The sequence below is a fragment of the Periplaneta americana genome, chromosome 5 (genome assembly GCF_040183065.1).
Source record: "Periplaneta americana isolate PAMFEO1 chromosome 5, P.americana_PAMFEO1_priV1, whole genome shotgun sequence".
In the NCBI taxonomy this organism is placed as follows: domain Eukaryota; kingdom Metazoa; phylum Arthropoda; class Insecta; order Blattodea; family Blattidae; genus Periplaneta; species Periplaneta americana.
This window is the reverse complement of record NC_091121.1, coordinates 38,589,334-38,612,203: the sequence shown is the minus strand read 5'-3', so window position 1 is coordinate 38,612,203 and position 22,870 is coordinate 38,589,334. Positions and strand designations below refer to the sequence as shown.

At 36.0% G+C, this 22,870-nt stretch overlaps 1 protein-coding gene across 2 annotated transcripts; it reads left to right on the top strand.

Annotated features, from left to right (window-relative positions):
- Positions 1-644: 644 nt before the first annotated feature.
- On the top strand, positions 645-22,080 carry LOC138699530 (bromodomain-containing protein 7-like). 2 transcript variants are annotated; one of them, XM_069825492.1, is made up of 11 exons: positions 645-1,073; positions 1,331-1,632; positions 1,794-1,992; positions 4,826-5,085; positions 6,073-6,398; positions 11,052-11,166; positions 11,261-11,444; positions 15,781-15,916; positions 16,597-16,895; positions 18,253-18,432; positions 21,373-22,080. In XM_069825492.1, exons 1-11 carry the CDS (start codon positions 1,019-1,021, stop codon positions 21,846-21,848), a joined length of 2,532 nt encoding a protein of 843 aa, XP_069681593.1. In that variant the 5' UTR covers positions 645-1,018; the 3' UTR covers positions 21,849-22,080. The 2 variants fall into 2 exon arrangements, with proteins under 2 accessions (XP_069681593.1, XP_069681594.1); XM_069825493.1 differs by having other exon boundaries at positions 876-1,073; positions 1,478-1,632; positions 21,373-21,996.
- Positions 22,081-22,870: the final 790 nt, after the last annotated feature.

Below are 22,870 nucleotides of genomic sequence, written 5' to 3'. Positions count from 1 at the left end.
AGAAGCTTCTTGACAGATTACACTTAATCCGACTCTTGAGCCCCTGTCTTCTATTCTACTCCTCTTGCTGTCATGTCCCATCTTTAAAAAAAAAACAAGTATAGTACATACAGTCACGAAGTTTGAGGTGATTTTTTTTTGGGGGGGGGGGGGCGATACAATGCTCCAAGCGGTTAGCAACTGAGAGTACTAGGAACAATAGACTGTGCGATAGTAGCGATCCTAATGGCTAGCAACTAAAGTTCAACTGTCATTGGATGCACATTTCCTGCGTATTAAGCTTCGTATGTACTAGCCTAGATCTAGGGTAGTAGACTGTGCTAATACCCTAGATCATTTATGTGATAGATAACTCATCGCTATAGTAAAATCGGCAGCATTGTGAAGAGAACAACCGCCAGGATCGCCACTCGTCCGCCGTAAACGAACACGAGATGGCAGTATAGTCGCTAATGCAATTCAAGTGGGAATTATGACGTGACTCCTTATGTAACAACTAGATGGCAGCGTAGATAACCTGACAAAAGTTGTTAATCTCAAAGCCTACAAGGCCTACCTATCTGGGTATATTATATGATCCAGGCTAATACTGAAAAACGCCAGATCTAGCTGGAAAGAAGCTGAATTGGCAACACTGAAAATACGTACGTTACTGAATAAGTCGCATAATCGAAAAAGCAGTGTCATGAATAAATTAATTTGATTGGTCACCAAAGTCAGTAAAACCCTCCAGAATAATTTTCTGGAAATTACAGTGGATATAAGTCTGCATTGAAATATATCAATCGCTTACAAATCATTTATTAAATGATAATACTTCCCTAACTAACAATATCGTAATTCATGAAGCCGTGATAATACAAATGGCGACAGTGTTTGCGTGGGTCTTGTATTTGTGTGTTATGAATGTTCCACTTTTCCACCATTTATATCACTGATATGCTATTCATTCATAAAGTGTAAATACTTATTAGGAAATCAGAGGCAAATTAAAGTGTCCAACATTGATTCTGCAGGAATGGGATCAAAGAAACACAAGAAACATAAATCAGACAAAAGGGATCGATACGAAGGTAAGCCGATGTTTAGGTGATGGAAGGTGTGCAACTATTTGTAATTTCTTGGGATTGTATTTATCATAGGCTGGAGGATGGCTGTTGTGGGAGAGGAAAGTGCTAAGCTGCATTTTCTTCAAGAGCTCTAACCAGATGCCTAATGTATTGAATTATGCCTCAAGTTTGACTGATTCAATACCGGTCTCAATTTTGTAAAATTGTGACTTAGGCTCTTTACAAGAATTCTTAGTCTAAACCTGAAATTATGCTTTTAGATAAACAGTTTGGAGTTGAGAAACCGCCCGGGCTTAAGCTAATCCTGAAGGTTGGTAGCTCATCGACTCCTGAACACAGTAGCGATTCTCCAGGTCCATCAATTCCTCTAGTGCACTCGAACAACTATAGTGTCGCTCCAACAACAGGCGATGAAGAATCCAGACAATCAGCAGCTTCATTCCACGGGCGGGAAGATTCACATCTGGAGAGGCAACATAAAAAGGCAAAAAAGAAGAAAAAGAAAAAAGAGAAAGATAAAGACAGAGACAAACATGAGAAGAAACATAAACATCATCATAAGGTAGTTTTTTTTTTTGTTCATAAGTTTTGTAACTAAAGCTGTCACTTATCAGATAAGCCTAAGTGTTTTTTTTTTTAGTTAAGTTAGGTCTGCAAATTTTGATTTTTCTGTGATTTTCTAATTTTAAACACTTCAATTATTTTATTTAATGAAATTTGCAGGAAAAGAGAAAGCGTCCTCGTGATGAATCCAGTCAGGATGACATCAGTATGGGTGAAGAATCACTTTCCGATCCACCACTTCCAAAGAGAGTGGTCGGAGATGGTAGTAATTGTAATATGAAACCCAATATTGTAGGAGAAGGTATTCAGAATCATGGAATGTCTGCTGATGGGATACATCAACATCATCCAGGTCAAGGTGCGTGTATAATGTTAATTGTGAATGATAAGCTATTGATCTCCTAGCACATTTATTTCAGAATAAAACTACTCTATTTTATATGTTTCACATAAGAAAGTGGCAGTGATCAGAGGATCATGGTAATACTGAAATTCCTTATGTAGGCCTACAACATCAAGTTAAAAAAAAAAGCGTTAGAAAATCTAGGGATACTAGCGCAGGCTGACCAGCAAATAGGGATTATAAAGAATGGACACTGAGCGAACTTTCCTGTGTTTTGTTTCTCTGTGCGCCAGCGTTTAGTTCTACTTTCAAGCGCTAGAGGTTAGTGTAATCGAGCATAGGCTAAGATAATAATTGAGAATAGAGTTGAGACACAGGATTCAAACATCGCCTACCTTATTGCATAATCCAGTAATGCTTTGCTTCAAATAAATTCAAGTTAACAGCTTTTCCTTATTTCTCAGTGACGAACTAGTTGTAATAATAATTTTTTATATTTCAGATATAATAAATTATATGATAATATCTTTGAAAAATATTGGAGTGCAAGAGGTCAAATGACTTTATTGCCAAACGCCTGGCATTGGAAAACAACAAACAACAACAACATATTATAAAATAATATAATACATTATAAAATTATGTATCAAATTTTGTATATAATATAATATAGGTATATTGTTTTACTTCTCATAAGAGTTTTGTTTTTCCATTTTCAGTGCCATCAAATCATTACATATTGTGAATTTTATTAGTAACAACAATGTAATTTATTCTTCTAACAATAATTTCTTTCTACAATTCGCCTTAAACGCTCTCGTCAACAATTGGATTTTCACTCAACACAATATTCGTTATAAAACTCCACCGACGAAAATGACAATTTACTTGGACTAGTACGAACAACAATGAACTGTTAATCTTAACTAATATTTACAAAGCACTATTTACAAATCAGAACTATCAGTTCTCAGTTCACAGTTCACAGTTCTTCTATCTCAGTCACTCGAGTTCACAGTATCTCGAACCACAGACCTTCAGAGACAGTTCACTGTACTCGAACTCAGGTCCCTCCAACTGCGGTCCACTCCACTCGAACTCAGGTCCCTCCAACTGCGGTCCACTGCACTCGAACTCAGGCCTTCGGATGTTGACGCAGATGCGGACGCACACTCGAGTCGAACTCCGGCACACAAGACTGGCTTGCTTGCTCTGGCTTACTCACTAACTGAAAAACTACTGTCGTTCCTTCGCGTCCTTAATTTATAACCACAGCGACGTAGGCTCGAAAGTTCCACGCGTCTCTAGAGATGGCACTCCAGAAAAATCCAGAGCCCTCTCCTCTCTACCAGCACCAGATGCGCGCGCACTCTCCCTCCACTCTCTCGCCGCGTTGGCCCTTTCCCTTCTCCGCCGCGCGCCATCCCAAAGTGCTCCGCGCGATCTTCTCTCTTGCGGGACGCTGGTCGTGAGTTCGAATCTCACGTCGCTGTCACAATATTTTAATTGTTGTTGGGGTCAACGTCTCAATTCTCATTATAAAGGAACTCTAGAGTCTAGACATTATAGTTAATGACGGATTTATTGTTTTATGGATCCAATTTATTTTATTTGAGTACATAATGTACCTAGATGTGTTTATTATATGTGTTATATTTCTGCTGTGTCGACTGCTAGCTGGTGTGATGTTAGCGCCAACTCTAGGGAGAAAGCAGAATCTCACGCTCTAGCTGGCTTGAAGGTCATTGAAATCAGCCCGGCTACATCAAAGGTACCGACGCAAAGTGTCCATTCTTTATAATCCCTATTCGCTGGGCTGACGGTTTTGCTACATTGATATTCATTTGTTTTATTTTCGGAACTATTGCCAATATACCATTATTGACGTCCACTATTCTGTGCTGTGAAACAGCTTCCTACTTCTTAAAGGCTCGGTTTCTTTCATTCCGAATGGAGTTCAATTCCTAGGCAGACCTGTCTACCAAAAAAAAAAAAAAGTACAACAAGACATACGAAGAGCCTGAACATGTCATTGATCCTCGACCTTACGAAAACTCGCTTTCTATTTACCAAAAAATGTATATGTAGGGAATAACAAAAGCCTAAACTAACCTAACCGTCACAGATTCATATATGCAAGGAATACCAAAAGCCTAAATTAAGCTAACTTAACCTGTCACAGATCCGTATATGCAAGGCATAACAAAAGTCTCAACTAAACCTAACACAGATTCGTAAATGCAAGGCATACCAAAAGTCTAAAGTACGGAAACCTAATCTAACTTGTCACAGATTCGTATATGCAAGGCATACGAAAGGTGCTTATTGTGATATTAACACTTATAAAAATTCTTGTGTATACTGGCGTGAAACTTTCCTAATGTCATTTAAGTTATATTGGTATGGCTGATCCATCAGTGTGCGCTAGTATATACACGATCTTTCTCATAGATGGTAATTATTTACTTTACTAAGGCAAAGTTTAACCGTGTAGATGCACCTTTAGAGTTGCCCACTCTCCTCATTGCTTGAATAACGTTACTATTGATATATATTTCCCTTGACCAACAAACTTGCCTTGCAAATACAGCTTAAGAGTCGCAACATACAGGAAATAGAAAAGAAAGAACAGTACCGGTAATTTCTAGGGTCACTAAGACTTGTCTCAAAGTATAGATTCAATTTTTGAGTATATCTGTTGACATTTGTGCATGTCTTCTTTCAAAATTATATGAAATATTGAAAATATATCTGTATTGAACTACAGTTTACAAAGTTTGATGTCTGTTATCTTTGTTGTAGGATGATGTTATATCTATGAAGATAATAAAAATTTCATTGTTCACAGTTCCTGTTGGCATGATTGGAATTTCTCGTGAGCCAAGATCATGTGTTTTACGTCAACGTCAGGAGCGCTCTCCTCTTCAGAAGCTTCTAGATTACCTTCTGAAAGGGCTAGAAAAGAGAGATCCTCAACAGTTCTTTGCTTGGCCAGTCACAGATCATATTGCCCCAGGATATTCTCAAATCATCCACCAGCCTATGGACTTCAGCACTATGAAACAGAAAATTGATGAAAACCAATATTCTACTCTTAATGAATACATTGTAAGTCATTGCAATTTGTTGGAAAGCTTTCTTTATGCTTATGTAATACAAATATCTGTGGCCAGAGGAAAAAGGTCTTAAGTCAATTTTTTGTGAAAATTTTATTTTTATGCATTCTGAAAGCGGAAACAATTCTCTACAAGCTGGTAAAACGGCTAAAGTCAAATAAGACTCCTGACTGGATTTATACATCGTTACCAAATGTCCTAAGTACTTTTTGAATCAAGCACACACAGAATAAAGGACTTAAGAATACATGTTTACTTTCCATGCTTCCCTATTAAAAAAGTCAAACTTGCATTTTAGCTATTTTATCACATACTGATGTCCTTTCCTTTTAGAACTTTAAGCAGCAGGTAAACAGTCCTATATTGTTTAAGACCTATTTTTCATTCCTAATAATTTACATTTCCCATTTATTTTGACATGAAAAAGGTCTTATGTTTAAATAGTCCTTTCTTCTCAGTTTGGGTTGTAGTCTTAAAAGGGCTTAAGTGCGGCTATTTTTGGAAATAATCAAGAAAATTGTTAAATGAGCAACATTACCTATTTTAGAAGAAATATAAACAAATAATATCCAGGAAAAACCTCTTAATTAAAAGAACTCTATAATTGACACCAATTTCAATCTTTCTACTGCTCTCCTGAAAAGTATAAAATTTTTACTTAAGACCTTTTTTCCTCCCGGCCACAGATATATACTTTGATGAAATTATGTATAGACCGAGTCAGCTTACTTAGGTTTCACACTTAGGGTATGAAGTAAGCTGACCCGGACTATAAAATTAAGTATTAGAGGAATGTTACCTGGTTAATGGACACCTGTAAGCTAGAATTCGTTATTCTTGATGGTAATATCTATGATCGAGAATGTCATAGTTGAATTTTGACATGAGTTAGTAACAAATTTTGCTCAGAGCCCTTCCATTCAAGAGCAGGGTTTGTTATATTTTCTAATGAATATATATTCTTTTCTTTTGTTAACAGGAGGATTTTAAATTAATGTGCAATAATGCAATGGTGTACAATCATCCAGAAACTATCTATTATAAAGCTGCTAAGAAATTGCTTCATGTTGGTCTGAAGATGATGAGTCCAGATAAATTGAAGCCACTCCTTTCTGTTCTGACATATATGGCAGAATTAAGTCGTGAGGAACTTGGATTTGATTTGGGCTTTGAGGAGTTGTCACAAGTGTCTGGAGGCATTAAAACAGAATCATCGGAAGATGCAGCTATCGGGGAGGAAGGCGAGGAGGCAGCAGAGCTCCGGCGAGAACACAGGAGAAAGCTGAGAGATGCTAACAGACCTCTGTAAGTTTTAGTAATTTGTTTTGTTAACTTTATCATAGAATTATTAATAATATTTTTTCTTCTTGGCACTGCAACCCCTCAGGAACCATTGCACAATGCAGGAGTGTACAGATGTTTGTTTATTGGCAGTGACAAAAATTTGTGATATCACATTCCACTGTGACTCACAATGCTGCATGAGTAGCATATCATGAGTAAACAGTGGAGTGTACTGTGAGGACCTCAATCCTTTCGTTGTTCTGAAATGAATCTTCTTTCTTGGCGCTACAGTTCATTGTGAACCTTGGCCTTTTCCACGATTTTCCGCCAGTTGTCTCAATCCTGCGAAATTGCTTTCCAATTCCTGTATCCCATCTTACATATGTCTTCCTCAACTCCATCCAACCATCTTATTCTTGGTCGTCCACGGCTTCTTTGGCCCCCAGGATTTCCATTTAATATCCTTTTAGGAATTTCTACATCATTCATCCATGCCACATGCCCAGCCCACCTTAACCTTGCTGCTTTTACTATTCTTCTAATAGGCGGATCTTTATAGATGGAATATAACTCATTATTATATCACCTCCTCCATCTTCCCCTCTCGAATACTGGACCAATTATTTTACGGAGTATCTTCCTCTCAAAGGCATCTAAATTTCCAGCATCCTTTTTTGTTAGGGACCTCGTCTCAGCAGCATATGCTAGTACAGGTCTTATAAGTGTTTTATAGATAGTTATCTTTGTGGTACGAGATAAAATTCTTGAACAAAGTAATTTTCTTAAGGCGAAGTAAGCTCTATTGGCAGCCATTAACCTCTGCTTTATTTCATAAGAAATATCATTAAAATGAGTAACTGTTGATCCCAGGTATTTAAATTCATCCACTCTCTCGAAGTCATATCTGCCTATTGTTATTGAGGATGGCATATTCTTGAGGGTGACCAGCCTCATGGTCTAGTGGTCAGAGCTTCTGACTATAGTTCATGAGGTCCCGGGTTCGATTCCCGGTTAGAGCACAGGAATTTTTCCTTAAAGGGGATTATTGCTGTGTTCGTCCATGGTCTGGAATTTAGGTTAAGTTTAGATTTAAGACCTCTCCTGGCACCACATTATCATAATCATCCTATCACATCATCGGGGTAATGTAACTCCGCCTTCCAGGCGCCCCAACCTCAGAAGTGGGTTACAACTAAGCCACGGCCAGGAGAGAAGACCAGAAATGTCGAAAAGACAACCTGGTGGCATTGGATAAAATATATATATATATATATGTATATTCTTGAGGATTGCCTTTGCACAAGCCATGTATTTAGTTTTCGACTGATTAATGGTCATTCTGAAATGAATAGGAAAATTTATACTTAACCATATAAATTCGCATATAGAACTTCCCCTTTTCTTTTTGTCTATTTTCAATACTACTGAAAAAATTGAGGAAAGTCCTTAGTGAGCATATAAAAAAATAATGGAAAATCAGAACATAAAATATACAACATCCTTGAAAATGTATTTGAAGACATTTTAACTTATTATAATAGTAAACAAAAATTTACAGACCATAACATACGAGGCCTGTCTAAAAAGTATCCGACCTTTAGCCAGAAAAAATATTTCAAATACCTGACGGGGTTGGGACCCTAATCCCCTTCAAAGTAGGCCCCTTGTGCTTGCACACACTTAGCCCACCGATCCTTCCACTGCCGGAAACACCTCTGGAAGTCTTCTTTTGGAATGGTGTTCAGCTCCGTCGTCACGTTCCGCATTATCTCTTCTCTACTCTCAAAATGGGATCCTTTCAGTGGTGTCTTCAATTTTGGAAACAACCAGAAGTCGCAAGGAGCCAGGTCTGGAGAGTAGGGAGGTTGGCGAATGGTTGTAATTCCATCTTTGGCCAAGAAAGTGTGGATCAATTGGGATGAATGTGCGGGGGCATTGTCGTGATGCAAGTGCCAGTTGTTCGCCGTCCACATGTCTGGTCTTTTGCGCCGAACTGCATCACGGAGTCGCCGGAGAACATCGTGATAGTACTCCTATGTCACCGTTTGTCCTTCCAGTGCGTATTCGTGATGCACAATTCCACGGACATCAAAGAAAACAGTCAGCATCACCTTGATTTTGCTTCGCACCTGCCGCGCTTTCTTCGGCCTTGGAGACTCGGGATGCTTCCATTGCGACGACTGTCTTTTTGTTTCTGGGTCGTACCCATACACCCATGACTCATCTCCAGTTATCACAGTGTTCAGAAACCCAGGATCAGTGTTGGCGGAGTCCAGAAGGTCCTGTGCAACGTCACGACGGAGGTCTTTTTGTTCCGGGGACAACAACTTGGGCACGAATTTCGCAGCCACTCGGTTCATGTTCAAATCATCACGCAAAATTGCATGTGCAGAATCTTTACTCACTCCAACCTCTTCGGCAATCTCCCACACAGTCAAACAACGATCTGCCATCACCAAATTTCGCACCCTCTCAACAACAGCTGCACTCCGAGCAGTTTGGGGCCTGCCACAACGCTGCTCACTCTCCGCTGATGTGCGGCCATCTTTGAATCGGTTGAACCACTCTTTAATTTGTGTTACACCCATCGCATCTTCCCCAAACACCTGCTGAATCTTACGAATTGTTTGACTTTGAGAATCACCAAGCTTTTGACAAAATTTGATGCAGTATCTTTGCTCAATTCGTTCAGTCATCTTGCGAGAAAACTAAATCCGACAAACACTTAGAACAGCACCTTACTTGGCGACCACCAGCCAGTGACTGGCACAAGCGAATGCAGTGAAAAAATTCAAGCATGCGCATTACAGTTCCTCCTTCCACCATGCACAGTGGCGCCGCCTTAGAATCACTACTTTGCGCGGGAAAATTTAAGGTCCGATACTTTTTAGACAGACCTCGTATACCATATTATCAGGCGTACATCTCACTTGACGATATGTGTCAGAGGAAAAACATTTGTTTGTCTAAATCTGAAGTCTGATTAGTGGAATATGTAGCTAATCGGCAACGTATGCAATGAAGGGGGCCTAGTTGCCTCATAGGTGGTCTATGTAAACAATTGTTCTCATAATTTGTGCCATGTTGGTATCACATGTTTGAGGTTCAAACCTTTCTTGGGATAGTTGACTAAACAACAGCAACATATACTAATAGTGAAGGAGAGAGAGTCATGGATAGAAATGAGGCTTCGGAACTGGGAAGGGCGAGTCACCCTCACTGGCTAGCAATCAGATTTTTAGCATATATAAAGAAATGCATATATAAAGAAATCACTGGCGTCATTAATGCCGTCTTCAAATCCTCCCATGTTCAGAAACATACAAGGCTAAAGGTATATAAAACACTAGCTCGACTGGTCCTCACTTACGGTAGCGAGGCATGGACAATCAGAAAAGCTGATGAGCAAAGGCTAACGACAGCGGAAATGAGGTTCATGAGATGAACAGCGGGATGCTCTTTGCTGGAATACCGTAAAAATGTGGACATATTGCAGGAACTCAAAATGGATCCTATAGTTAATTTTGTTCAACAATATCGACTTCAGTGGAAAAAAACATGTCGAAAGGATGGATCGCACTAGATGGCCTAAACAGATTCTTACTTATGTACCAAGAGGAAAGAGGAAATTGGGAAGACCACGAAAGTGCTGGCATGAGACCGTAACAGATCCTGTAGGGTCTAATACGTGAGGGATATGATGATGATAAAGAAATGCAATAAGACATTACGAGGTTCTTCAAAAGGAGATGTCATTAAGATCCAGACAAGTTGAAATAATTTAACTTGGTAAACCATTCAAGATGGCCTGTAAATTGCTGATCAAACCTTCAAACGTCATTCAGCAAAATTCAAGACAGGCCTGTCCATTCATCAAGTCATCAAAGATATAGCTTCAGGGGGATGGTGGGTGGAATTTATATTTTCTATGATTTTTAAGGTAGAAATTTCATATTTTGTACACTTCATCCCCTAGCTGTAAGTATTTTTACGTATAGGTTTCATTATGATAAGATGAATGGTTTTTGGGTTATTCAAATTTTAAAAAATGGCATATTTTCAAAATTTATATCCTCTTTGCAAAATTTAATTCATGCATAAGTATTTTGTACAACATCTCTGATATGATTAGAAAAGAATTAAGTGTCCAGAATTTGTAATTTACATCTATAAGTGGAGATAATTTTTTTATGGGTATCTTCAAAATTTAAATTTTTAGTGTTCACTAAATAGGCGCATTTTATTTTTTAATCTCGAAAGTATTTAGTTTATCAAAAAAATTACTGTGTTTCGTTAACCACAGTATATAGAAGCTGTATGTAGAACATGTAGTAAAAATGTCATGTTCTTACCATGAAAATTGTAAGAGCCATTACACTTTGAACATGAAATGTGCTGAAAAAAAAAATGTGTGAGAAAAGAGCCTGTAATGTTTGCATGGAATTCAAATTCAAAGATGCAGCCATTTAATTATGACGTAATTTTTCTTTCCAAGTGCCACACAGCACTGATATTTGTTCTACATATAAGTAAATAAGAGATTACTGATATATTTTTCACAAAAAAAAACTAAAATACGACTTTTGACTGAAAATGATCAAAATTTCACCTATCTCCTCTCTTAATTGTGATATGATTCCTTTGGTTATAGCCAGTGTATTCTTTTATATCCAGTGGGAAGTTTGAGGCTATTCCTGATGATCTAACTCCAGAAGAAATCCTGGAACAAGCACAGAGAGCAGCCCAGGCAGCTGCTGAGCGTCTGACATTGAAACGACCGAATACAAATGTATGTGCATGTTTTTCATTATATATTTTGATTACTTACTTTTTTCAGATTACTTGAATTACAGAGTTGATCATAATCTCTTTCTTCTTTGTAGCTGGGTTTTCTGAGACAACGTAAAGATGGTAGCACATCTCTGTCAATTCTCGTTCCTGGTGATGGAGTGACGCCAGGAACAAATGAACGGCCTATTTCACTTGGCATGTTGACTGGAAAGCTCACACATGGAACTGGTCAACTTCAGGGATTCCGAGAGGACAGACGTAATGTTGCCAAAACAGGTAACACTCATCATTTATATAATTCCTTTTGACCCCAACTATAATAGTACATTATGCAATGAGCCTATAATGGTAGTAATTAAGACGCGAGTATGTTTATGAAACGAGCGCAAGCAAGTTTCATAATTTTCATATGAGCATCTTAATTACCAGTATAGTCAAGTTTCATACGACTTTTTATGCTCGACCATATTTCTAACTTGAAATTATTCATAAGTATTCATGTTATTCTTATCTGACTGAGGAGCGGAACTGACCTTGTGCTATACCTCGTAAATTGTGAGATGTGCGCAGACGCGAAAGTATTGATTTTTTCCGAGAAACAAATGTCGACATTGACCGTGATATAATCTAGAGAGTAAAATAAACATTAATCTTGATATAACCTTGAAATTGAATTAGACATTGAAAAACGAGATGACAAATTGAATTTATTTGAATATTATTTGTTGTTGTTTTCTAATGCCAGGCGTTTGACAATAAAGTCATTTGACCTCTTGCACTCCAATATTTTTCAAAGATATTATCATGACCAGCCACTGAAGCACAGATTTTGAGGTGTTCCGAATCCATTTCTTGGTTTGAGTTGCACAATGGACAGTTAGGGGACTGATATATTCCAATTCTATGCAGGTGTTTGGCCAAACAATCATGGCCTGTTGCCAATCTAAATGCAGCTACAGACGATTTTCGTGGTAAATCGGGAATTAACTGTGGATTTTGATGCAGAGAGTTCCATTTTTTCCCATGGGATTGTGTTATCAAATTTTGTTTGTTGAAGTCTAAGTATGTAGATTTAATAAATCTTTTCACAGAGTAATACGTAGATTTAGTAACAGGTCTGTAAGTAGCAGTGCTGCCCTTCTTTGCTAAAGCATCCGCATTTGAATATTATTTACAATTAACGCTAATTATTATAGTAACAGAACTAGTTGTCTTTCGATTGCATATCCGAGAATAATCGATACTTGCGCTTTCATATTGCTACAATGGTATTTTCTGATTGGTGGAACACCTGACCTTTAATGAATAGGTGTACTTTAATGAGGTCCATTAAAGGGCTGCTACCAGGTGTATAATTACTACATTTCGGCATGGTCAAGCATAAAAATATGTATCCAAACTGTGGATAGATAAAAAACACAGTAAAGTTTTATAAAATCACTTGCAAATGGTTTTTAGAGAACCTGGAAGTTCATTGCCGCCCTCACATAAGCCCGCCATTGGTCCCTATCCTGAGCAAGATTAATGCAGTCCCTACCATCATATCCCACCTCCCTCAAATCTATTTTAATATTATCCTCCCATCTACATCTCGGCCGCTTAAGTATTCCTCAAAGGAAAGAAAATTTATTAATGAAAGACAACACATTAAATACTATTCATATAGAACACAGTTTGGCCCTCATGGACGATGTTAAAAATAAATAGTTCTGAAGACTCTGGCTGTAGAAACAATTTTATTGAGACAAGGTACCCACATAAGGAGTGGTCAGAAATTTATACAGATGGATCCCTTATATCACATTAAGGGCCGATTGTATAAACCATTTAATCTTAGATCAGACGTTAAATTGATCCTCGTTCTCGCTGAACTTGGAATTTTGTGTTGTATAAAGTCTAATCTGAGATTAATTTGTCTTAAACTAAAGTCAACTTTGACTGAAGAAATTTCTCCGATTAAGTTAGATGATCCAAGTTCAGTTATTTCTTTTCTGTTTGAAATATACGAGTGACAGATTGTGCAAATAAAATATCCGTTATTATTATTAATATTAATAGATATGGAAGGTACATTTATATATATTTTTTTTTCAATTTCTTGCGTTAATACACAAACATTCTTATATTTTATAAGGCTCTATCATGTTCAGCAGTCTCAAATAACATAACCTATAATTATATTATGTTTATAACAACCATCAATTATTAATGGATATGATGGTACATTCATAAATTTTCAATTAACTGTATTACTAAACGAAAATTGTCGTTTATAAAGCTTTATTATGTTTAGCAGTATCAAACACCATAACATGATAACAATTTGGAGAACAGTCAACCTTCTTCTTATTGTCATCATTTACAATGCACAAAACAAACCAGTGTCTCCAACAAAGTGTACGGAAAGTCGCCAAAAAGTAGTTGGAAAGTTGCTAGATTTCTCATTTTCAACAAAGAAATATTAAATTTTGTCACTATGGGGTGCTAAAAAGGTCACTAAATCCCTGTTTAAGCAATATAAAAGTTAAAAGAAATTGTCGTTGAAAAAGAGTTAAAGTTGGTAGATTGGCAACACTGAACAAACTTGTACAACATGATCCGCGCAGCACATACTTCACCTGTTCATGCGATGTTGCCAAATCCTTTTCACGTGAACTTAAATTGCATTTGAACCAAGGTAATTTGATCGCAGAAAAGTTTTATACAATAGGAGAAGTGTCTGAACTCGGTTCATTTTCTGATCTTCGATCAAAGTTTATCTTTAGTCAGGGAGTTTTATACAATTGGGCCTAAGAGGAGGAAGAGCTGGGGGTAACATGTCCTCTCTTTTCAGTTTACCATTCTGTAGGATAATATACAGCAATTTTGAAGGAGAAGTTATTGCTATTTATATATATTTGCAAAATCTCTCATATGGATTAAATCAATTCCAAAATGTTGTCATATTATCAGATTGGGGCAGCCATACAAGTTATAATATTTCATAACAGTGTAGAAAAGGGGCTAAAATTGAAGATTGTAAGAAAATGATCTATTACCTAACTAAACTACAGAAAAAAAATAGCGTATTTATTTTTCGCACTTTTTTGGGAGAAAAAATCCATTCCTAAGTAAGGGTGCGTAAATTATGCGAGGAAATAAAAAATGACATGACATTATGAAGAACAGTATTTTATTTCAAAGGGCTGCACTGGTATGATTAAGAACGAATAAAAACCCAAAGCAACTGCGGAAAAATCGCGATTTTCTTAAACAAATAAGAAAAGATCGGCGTTAAGTTCTACCGTAATTTTGCGTATTTCTAAATAAATTTCTTTAAACTCATTTTAGAATGACTGCTGATAAATCTTGCCTCAGAAATCACCCTCATAGGCTGCCATATATCATTTTCCAAAGGAAGACCATTCCAAATGGAGTCAGGTTTCCTGCTGGTGTAAGGCTAAGCGATTGACGAGCCCTGCATTCTCTTGTTCTCTTATTTCAAATTTTGCGCACTGTTACCTCAATCTATTTGGCTTCTCGTTTTCAAAATTTATCCGCATATTATCAGCTAAGTACAAGATCTCATAAAAATTTACTCATTATACCCTACCACAAGACATCTTTATATTCTTCATCTTATACAGTTCCAGTTGCTAGAAATTGGAACTGAGTGATGTAAGGGGTTGTTGGACAATAACTTCATTTAGGTCAAAATTACATAAATTCTTACTTAACAAATTAATTGCTGATTAATATTTATTACATATAATGAAACTAACATCTGTCCATTCTTATTATTATCATTAATTTCTCTAAATAGATTTACAAAACCTCTAATGGCAATTACATTAATATTCTCATTATAGAAATATATTTTAGATTTATATATATATATTTTTTTTCTCCCTGTAACATAGTTCCAGTAAGCTTATATTAAATTAATTTTCATCATTTTACTAGCTATCTCAAATCTCAAATTAATTATAATTGATTGAATTAAATTAGCTCATAAATTAAGTTACTATTTTACCTTATAGGTTTATCTAAATTTAAATAAATATGTAGTCTACTAGTCGTTAAAACTTAACTGAAGAATATTGCTGGAGAACCTTTCAAGTGTAGTGTAAATATTCGTAATTTAAATATGTATTGTAGTGATTAAGGCGGGTTGAGTGGAAGAGAAGGCCTTATGGCCTTAACTCTGCCAGCGAAAATAAAACATTATTATTATTATTATTATTATTATTATTATTATTACATGTGGTAGCCAGGAAAAAGGGTGGATGAATTGCGAGTTAATGTTGGATTGGGTTGAAAAGGTGTGAAAAAGACGACCTGGTGCATTGCTTTGCAAAACATCCCTCCTGGTACTGGAATGACCAGTTAAAATGGAAGTAAAAAGAAAATTTAAATAGGACTTAAATATTTGAATGAGAAAATTACGTGGGGAAAAAAATGAAGTCCAAAATTGATGTTTAAAAATTATGGTTCGAAAATTACGCGAGTATATACAGTATAAAGGAAATAAAACACCAGATTTTTTGGCTAAAAAGATAATAATTGTAAAATATCTGGAGGAGATCGTACTGAAATCAGAATGTTGTTATATTTTGCTATTTCTTCTTCACAGTTAAACCACTGTATTATGGTGCTTTTGGCTCATATGCTCCATCTTATGATTCTACTTTTGCTAATCTGACAAAAGAAGAATCAGATCTGGTGTACCAGACGTATGGCGATGAAACATGTGTTCAATATGCTGAAAGGTAAGACCAGTTATTAGGCCATGTCTACTGAATATATGTTAATGCGGAAATTGTATGAACAGTTTCCAATACTGGTAATAAAACATTCATTTTTCGACTTTATTTCTTAGTCTGCATTGCGTACTCTAGCTGAAAATGTGGTAAATATATTTTACACATATTTATTCTTGTCTCAGTGTGCAACACACAGATTTTCATTGTTCATAGTTGAACACCCATGCTTTACAGATGATAAAACATGAAAGACAAACCCAGTTTCGTGTTTATTTCGAATGTTTCATTGTTGAAAATATAATAATGGAATTTCTTGACGGATGAAAATGTATGATTCAACAATATTCATAAAGAAATCGTGTTTGATTAAATATATTCGTGAATAAATCGTGTTTAATAGAAAATTGCCAAATTATATTTAAAAAAAAATGGTAAGAACGAGCAAAATTCGCGACAAATTGCGATCATGAAACATGTCTACAGAACAAGTCTCGTTCATACCTGTAACCCTCTTACTCAATTAGCAGAAATTCGTGAAAATCAGGTGTGTCTACGCATACTGATGATGATGATGAATTCTACATGAAGTTAGAAATGAGATTGCGATTGTAATGGTTTTTTCGTTAACACAAAATATTGATTTCCCCCATAGAAGTTATTAATACATTTTGAATTTTAATTTGCAGTATTTTGGACTTCTCCAAAGATTGTGATTACACCCTCACAATGGTGGATAATTTGTTGGATCTTCTGACGGGAGGAGAGCATCGCAAAACAAAACGTATATTGGAGGAGAGACGGAGATTGCGTGAGGAGGAAGAGCGAATTAGACAGCTGCTCGAAGGCAAACCTGTTGCCATGCAGGGTGTGCATGATGACAAGATGCATCAAATGCCAAATTTTCAACAGGATATTAAAGTGGACTTTGGAGCACTTAAGTCTCTTTCTGAACTTGGAATTGATACAAAATTCCTTGATATAGTGGGTAAGTTATGTACCTGTGTTAGACAACTTGAGCTTTATGTTATTGTTAAAATTTGTTTTAATATTTCTGTAGCAACTGAAACTCTCCATGCCATCATCACTAATAATATTTGTGTGTCATTAAATTGAGTTTTATTGTACTACGTCCTTTTGTCACCAAACAAAACTTATTGGGTAGTAAGAATAGAGCTTAAGTACTTTCTCAAGGTTTATACTTTTGAGTATGAGCACTTCCTGTGATTATATACTCGTAACCACTAGAACATACTCATATTCGTAAGAATAAAGACATTCTACCTAACTCGAATATATACTTATCTCTACAGCCTTCTTGATAGTTTAAAAGTTAGTATGTACTCGAATTACCTATCCTCTTTGACCACATTGTACCGTGATGCTCAGTTTTTTTTTTTTTCGCATGCTATCCGCATGCTGTAGTGGTTTGTGTTTTGCTTTTTATAAATAAATAAATAAACTAATTAATTAATTAATTAATAAAATAAATAAGTAAATAAATAAATGAATAAATAAATAAATAAATAAACATGAAAGAGAGAGTGAATCAGATAAGTGATGTTAATAAACAGGAAACAAGAAAATAGTACTGGGAAATCGTCATTACGGGATGTTAGATAGAGATTACAATCCATTTCTAGAATTCCAGTTATGCTAATTCTATTTTTTATTATAGAGAGTTATATATATAATTTAAAGTTACAAGTAATTGCATTTTACAATTCAAATTTTACAAAATAAACTGTAATTGTTAATTATATTTAACAATACAGTCTAATCTTATAATTTGTTAGCCATTCATATTTTTATAGGCTATGTTTTTTTATGAATAACAAATACGTGTTTAACCTTTTTCACATTCACTTTTGTGAAGTGTTAAAGGCTTCTGAAGTTCACGTCTTTTTTCTATATTTCTCCATGAGGTACTACATCGTTCATAAATTCTGCCATTTTTTTGTATTTAACTTTAAACTGAACACAGATCAACAAATATTCAGAATTGAGCCTGCTACAAACCATACTCAGAATAACATGAGAACGAACTTATAAATATGAGAATATACTAGCTTTTATTCTTATCAAGCATGAGTATATATATTCTGTACAAGATGGACACTTGAGTATACTCTACTATGCCTCCATGTTATGAGTATGTAATAAAAAATGAGTAGGTACTCAAATGTTTTTATTCTTACTAACAAGAGTATATATTTAAAAAAGTCCAGTATATACTATATACTCATGTTTATTCTCACCACGGATTGTCATTTAAAGAGATGATTTGTACAGTATGTACAGAACTTCTTACTTTTGTGCCTAGTTGAAAAATTTTTACATTCCAGAACAAGACATCCAAGTAAAAGATGAGCAGAGAGCTGCAGAGGAAGCAATGCAAGTCCGGCTAGACCAGACATCAGCATTATTACAAAAGTTGCAGCAGGTGCAGAGTGATAGACTTAGTCTCACTCCACCAGCTCACCTGTCGCACGTGGCACAGCCGTCCGACAGTGAAGTGCAGCTTGGTGAGTTAATGAGCAGGCAACTCAAATTTTTATTCTTTTGGCAAATAGTTCTTGTGTGTAATGACCAGAGACCGGATTTTTAGGTTTGTAACTAGCCCATTGTAGGTTATTGAAATAGGTTTTTTTTTTTTTTTTTTTTTCGAACTGTGAAAGGGATCGCAAAAATTGCCTCATTGTTAAAAATGTATGCTTGCAGTCAGTTTTAAATAACTTTTCCCTCGATGGTAAAGATGGAAGATGGGCAGGGCATGTAGCATGTATGGGCGAAACCAGAAATGCATATGGGCTATTCCATATGAAATCAATCAGTAAAAAACCTCGCATTTTTATACTCTAATTTTTTCCCTACTTATACTATATGCTGAGGGGAGTGGATTTTCAAAAATATACTATCGAAAGTCAAACGGTTTTTGTATTATTGAGTGACAAATTTAGCGTATTTTATAAAAACAAGCCTCTTTCAGCGCTCAGAACTCTGGAACCATTTACTGCAGAACATTGAACGAGAGCTTATTTTGAAGCTGACATTTGGTAGGTTAGGTTATGAAGTAATCCTTATTTTTATTGTACACAGAGATACAGATAATCTGATTTTACTTGCTTTTAGGCTTTTTGGTCATTTGTAAAAATGTAAAAAAATATTGAGAAAAAACCTTGCATTATTAAGAGGGATTTGGCATTGTTTGCTTAGTGGCTTGGCAATAAGTTTCGAGGGTATTAAATAAATTATTTTCACATGCCTAGACTTGAACGGCACAGTATCGCATGCAATGGCCGAGAGCTGAAGATAAGCGAGCATTGGGCGTCATTTTACTCCTGTGTTTATGAAAACTTGTGATAAAGCTAGCCCAGCCATGACTGCTAGACGACACATCACGTGTTTGTCTCCTGGCCTTGCTTATCTCGACTACATCCCGACTCACAGTCATCTGGTTAGTTCACACGCATACTATTTATTTTCTTTATTTGATATTTTCAATACTTTCTTATCAACGTACCACCAGTAAAAAATATGTGTTTATTTGTACTTTCAATGCAGAATCTAACCATATATTTTAAAAATATTTTTTCGTGGCCAAAGGCATCTTAATGAAGAAAAATCTAAATTTCTCCATTTCCATAAAAAGTAAGAAAAACTGTTTACATGTCAATATAAAGTTTAACTTCTCAGCATCAAAATAAACCATGATTTTGATCATTGGGTGAAAGGGTTTCGGAGCCACAATAGTTTAAAGTTGCTAATTTTATGAAAATACGATAAATTTAAATATTATTAATTTAAACACTATTAAGTTCTGATGCCTCAAACTTCGCACAAAGCATTATATCACAGTTGTCTGCGGACAGGAAAAGTTTCATTGTATTTAAAAATTGCAAGGTCAATTTTCTCTATATTTCGGTCAATTTGAATAGCCCATATAGTTGGGAGGCCGGAGGGAAAGGATCTTTGGGGAGTCCGAGACGTAGAAGGGAGGATAATATTAAAATGGATTTGAGGAAGGTGGGATTTGATGGTAGGGACTGGATTAATCTTTCTCAGAGTAGGGACCAATGTCGGGCTTACGTGAGGGCGGCAGTGAACCTCTGGGTTCCGTAAAAGTCGTGAGTAAGGTAAAGATGGAATCATTTCCAATCCACTGTTGTAATAAATGTAATTTCACTTGCTTTGGCATAGTGTAACAAAAATATATAAATTCTACGTTAACACCTAGGACCAGAATAAGACAGCCAGCCATCTGCGTAGCTCAATTGGCTGAGGTGCTTGTCTGCCGATTTGGAGTTGTATTCAGGCGTGGATTCGATTCCCGCTTAAACTGATACCTGGTTGGGTTTTTTCCCGAGGTTTTCTCCAACCATGAGGTGAATGTCTGGTTTCAGAAAAAGGTTGGTATTTATGTGCATCAGAGTGCTGCATTGGAGTTAAATCGCTCGCTTGAACTTGGTCGAATGTCGCACCCTCGAGTGAGATACGATCGGTCGTGATACACTCGCAATAAATAGAAGCACAGTACAAGGTCATCTCACCGACATGTCTTATCTTGTATGGAAGGCGACAGATAAGATACACATATGTTTTGCTCACACGGTAAAAATAAGGCTTTATTTTTTGCGTTTATGACAAATGTCTAATGGAACGTACCAAAACAGTAACATGAAGTTGTAAATAAAATAGTATGAAAAACTTCGATATACAGTTATTATTCCTAATTAATAATTATTCAATATTTGATTTACCACATGTATAATATGATAGGTCCATACATAGTGTTCTGCCTATATACTGCGACAATGTAGAAACATTTTACAAAATATTATTATATAGCAGTAAATTAATAATATTAGTACAGAGATAACGTCACAGAAAATAGAATAAAACGAATAATCATGCTGCACAACTGTTACAGACGCAAAGTTTGATACAACTAATTATTAGAGATTATTATTATTATTATTATTATTATTATTATTATTATTATTATTATTACTAGAAAACTTTATACATTTCTTGCATTATCGTGATTGTGTTCTCCGTTTATAATAATTACATTTACATCCAATAACATCTATCAGATGTGGCAAAAACAAAATCACTCCTGTGTGGAAAAAAAAACATTTACGTACAACATTTATATTACATTTTAAAGCAAGTTTTGTAGTTGTACTATGGAGAGGTTAGTTAAACACTGCAAAGTTTTGAAATGATAAACATCTATGATGTTACTACTCAGTTCATCACTGTAACAAGAACAAATGTCTAATGCTCGGCTTATACCGTTCGAGGATTTATCACTCGCGACAATTTTACCCATCATGCATGTGCGCTACCTATCGGATTATGCTATGAACTACTTGGCGCTCGAGCGAAAACGTCCGATGCAGACCTCTGATGTGCATATTCTATGAACGAAGGTAACTGAAATATGTATTTCCTGTTTCTAGCGGAGAAGATTACTGAAAGCCTCAAGGATATGGCCAAGAAGGTGGACCCAGTCATAATTGCTCCAGTTCAGTCCTTGAGAAAGGCTATGGGAATTTTACCTGCAGCATCGCCTTCTTCCCCTGCAGAAGTTGTAGATGCAGAGACATCACCAGGAGATGTCAATCATGATGATGGGGAACAGCGACAGAATTCTGGCACTAACACAACTGATGGAGTGACATCAACCTGTGAAAATGGACCTGGAAACACTTCAAATACAGAAGTGTCTGGAATTCTTAATGAATCTACACCAAGTGAGCCTATGGTAGAAGAAGTTGACGTTGAGGGTACGTCTTCCCAAGCTGAGGCAGAGGAAGAACCAGAAGTTCCTGATCTTGAATCAGAATTACGTGAATTTCTAGAAAGTGAACCTGCTCTTAGTAATTCGCCATTACAAGACGACAGGACTATAGAAGAAATACTCTCAGAATCCTGAATTAACTGAACTTAGTAATTTCACCTCATTCCGATGGGCATTGTACCTTGTTTGAAGGCTTGGTATTGTGTTTTTCTTGCATTTTTTCTCGAAGACAGAAGTCTGATATGTGTATATAACAGGTGACCGTGATTTTTATTTCATTTTTAAAGGAAATGTTAAAAAATTTTAATTCCGAGATGGACATGAGTTCTAGAATCTCGAATAAAATGTTTAATGTTTGTAACTAACATAATGGGAAATATGAGATGAACTCTGCCCATTTTAATTTTCGTTTGTTCCACATTACGTTGTGCTAAAATCTGTGGTTATAATTTCTAAAGGCTCCAAGCCAAAATTGGGCTAATCATGCTTAGTCATTTTGCTGACGGTTTCTAACCAGAAGGACTGGGATTTGATCCCCATCATTTCTATGTGATTTTTGGTGTAGTGACTGTGCTTTCTTCGAATACTAAGACTTTTCCGTACCATTTTTATTTCAGCATTGCTTCGTTGTTGCCATGTCTCATCATGTCTGAACAGATTTCTTTGTTCAAAAGGATGTTAAATAAAGAATTCAAACCACAGAAGTGTGTATATAAAATAGGGTTTAGAACTTTATTCTTTGATTGTTCCTAAGGAGATAAGAAAAACACAAACCTTCTGAAAACTGAAATAAAGATTTACTATAAGTTTGTTCCAACAAGTGGTTCATGGATCAGTTCATGTACGGTTCCTGTACCATCTTATGCGCGTGCGCTAGTTGAGCATCTGCTATGGGATTGAAACTGGACTGGACGCTGTTGGAACGCTTTCATGGATCGTTATGTACTAAATCCAGAGATGCCATAACTGTGATCATCTTTGCTAAGAACGGGATGCTTAATTATTATCGTTTCGCAGCTAATTCTAATTGCAGAAAATAGAATTTCGATCATTTTCTATAAAAAGATGACAAAAAATATGGAAGGCAAGAATTCTGATAATTCAATGTCGTGTACTGGGGGATTCTCATCTAAAAATGATTCTTTTTGTTTTAATTA

Excerpts from the sequence above, each read along its gene's own strand:
- LOC138699530 (XM_069825492.1), top strand. The coding sequence starts at position 1,019 with ATGGGATCAAAGAAACACAAGAAACATAAATCAGACAAAAGGGATCGA. Across the intron at positions 6,399-11,051 it reads AGAGATGCTAACAGACCTCT|TGGGAAGTTTGAGGCTATTC; the intron begins GTAAGTTTTAGT and ends TTTTATATCCAG. Across the intron at positions 18,433-21,372 it reads CGACAGTGAAGTGCAGCTTG|CGGAGAAGATTACTGAAAGC; the intron begins GTGAGTTAATGA and ends TCCTGTTTCTAG.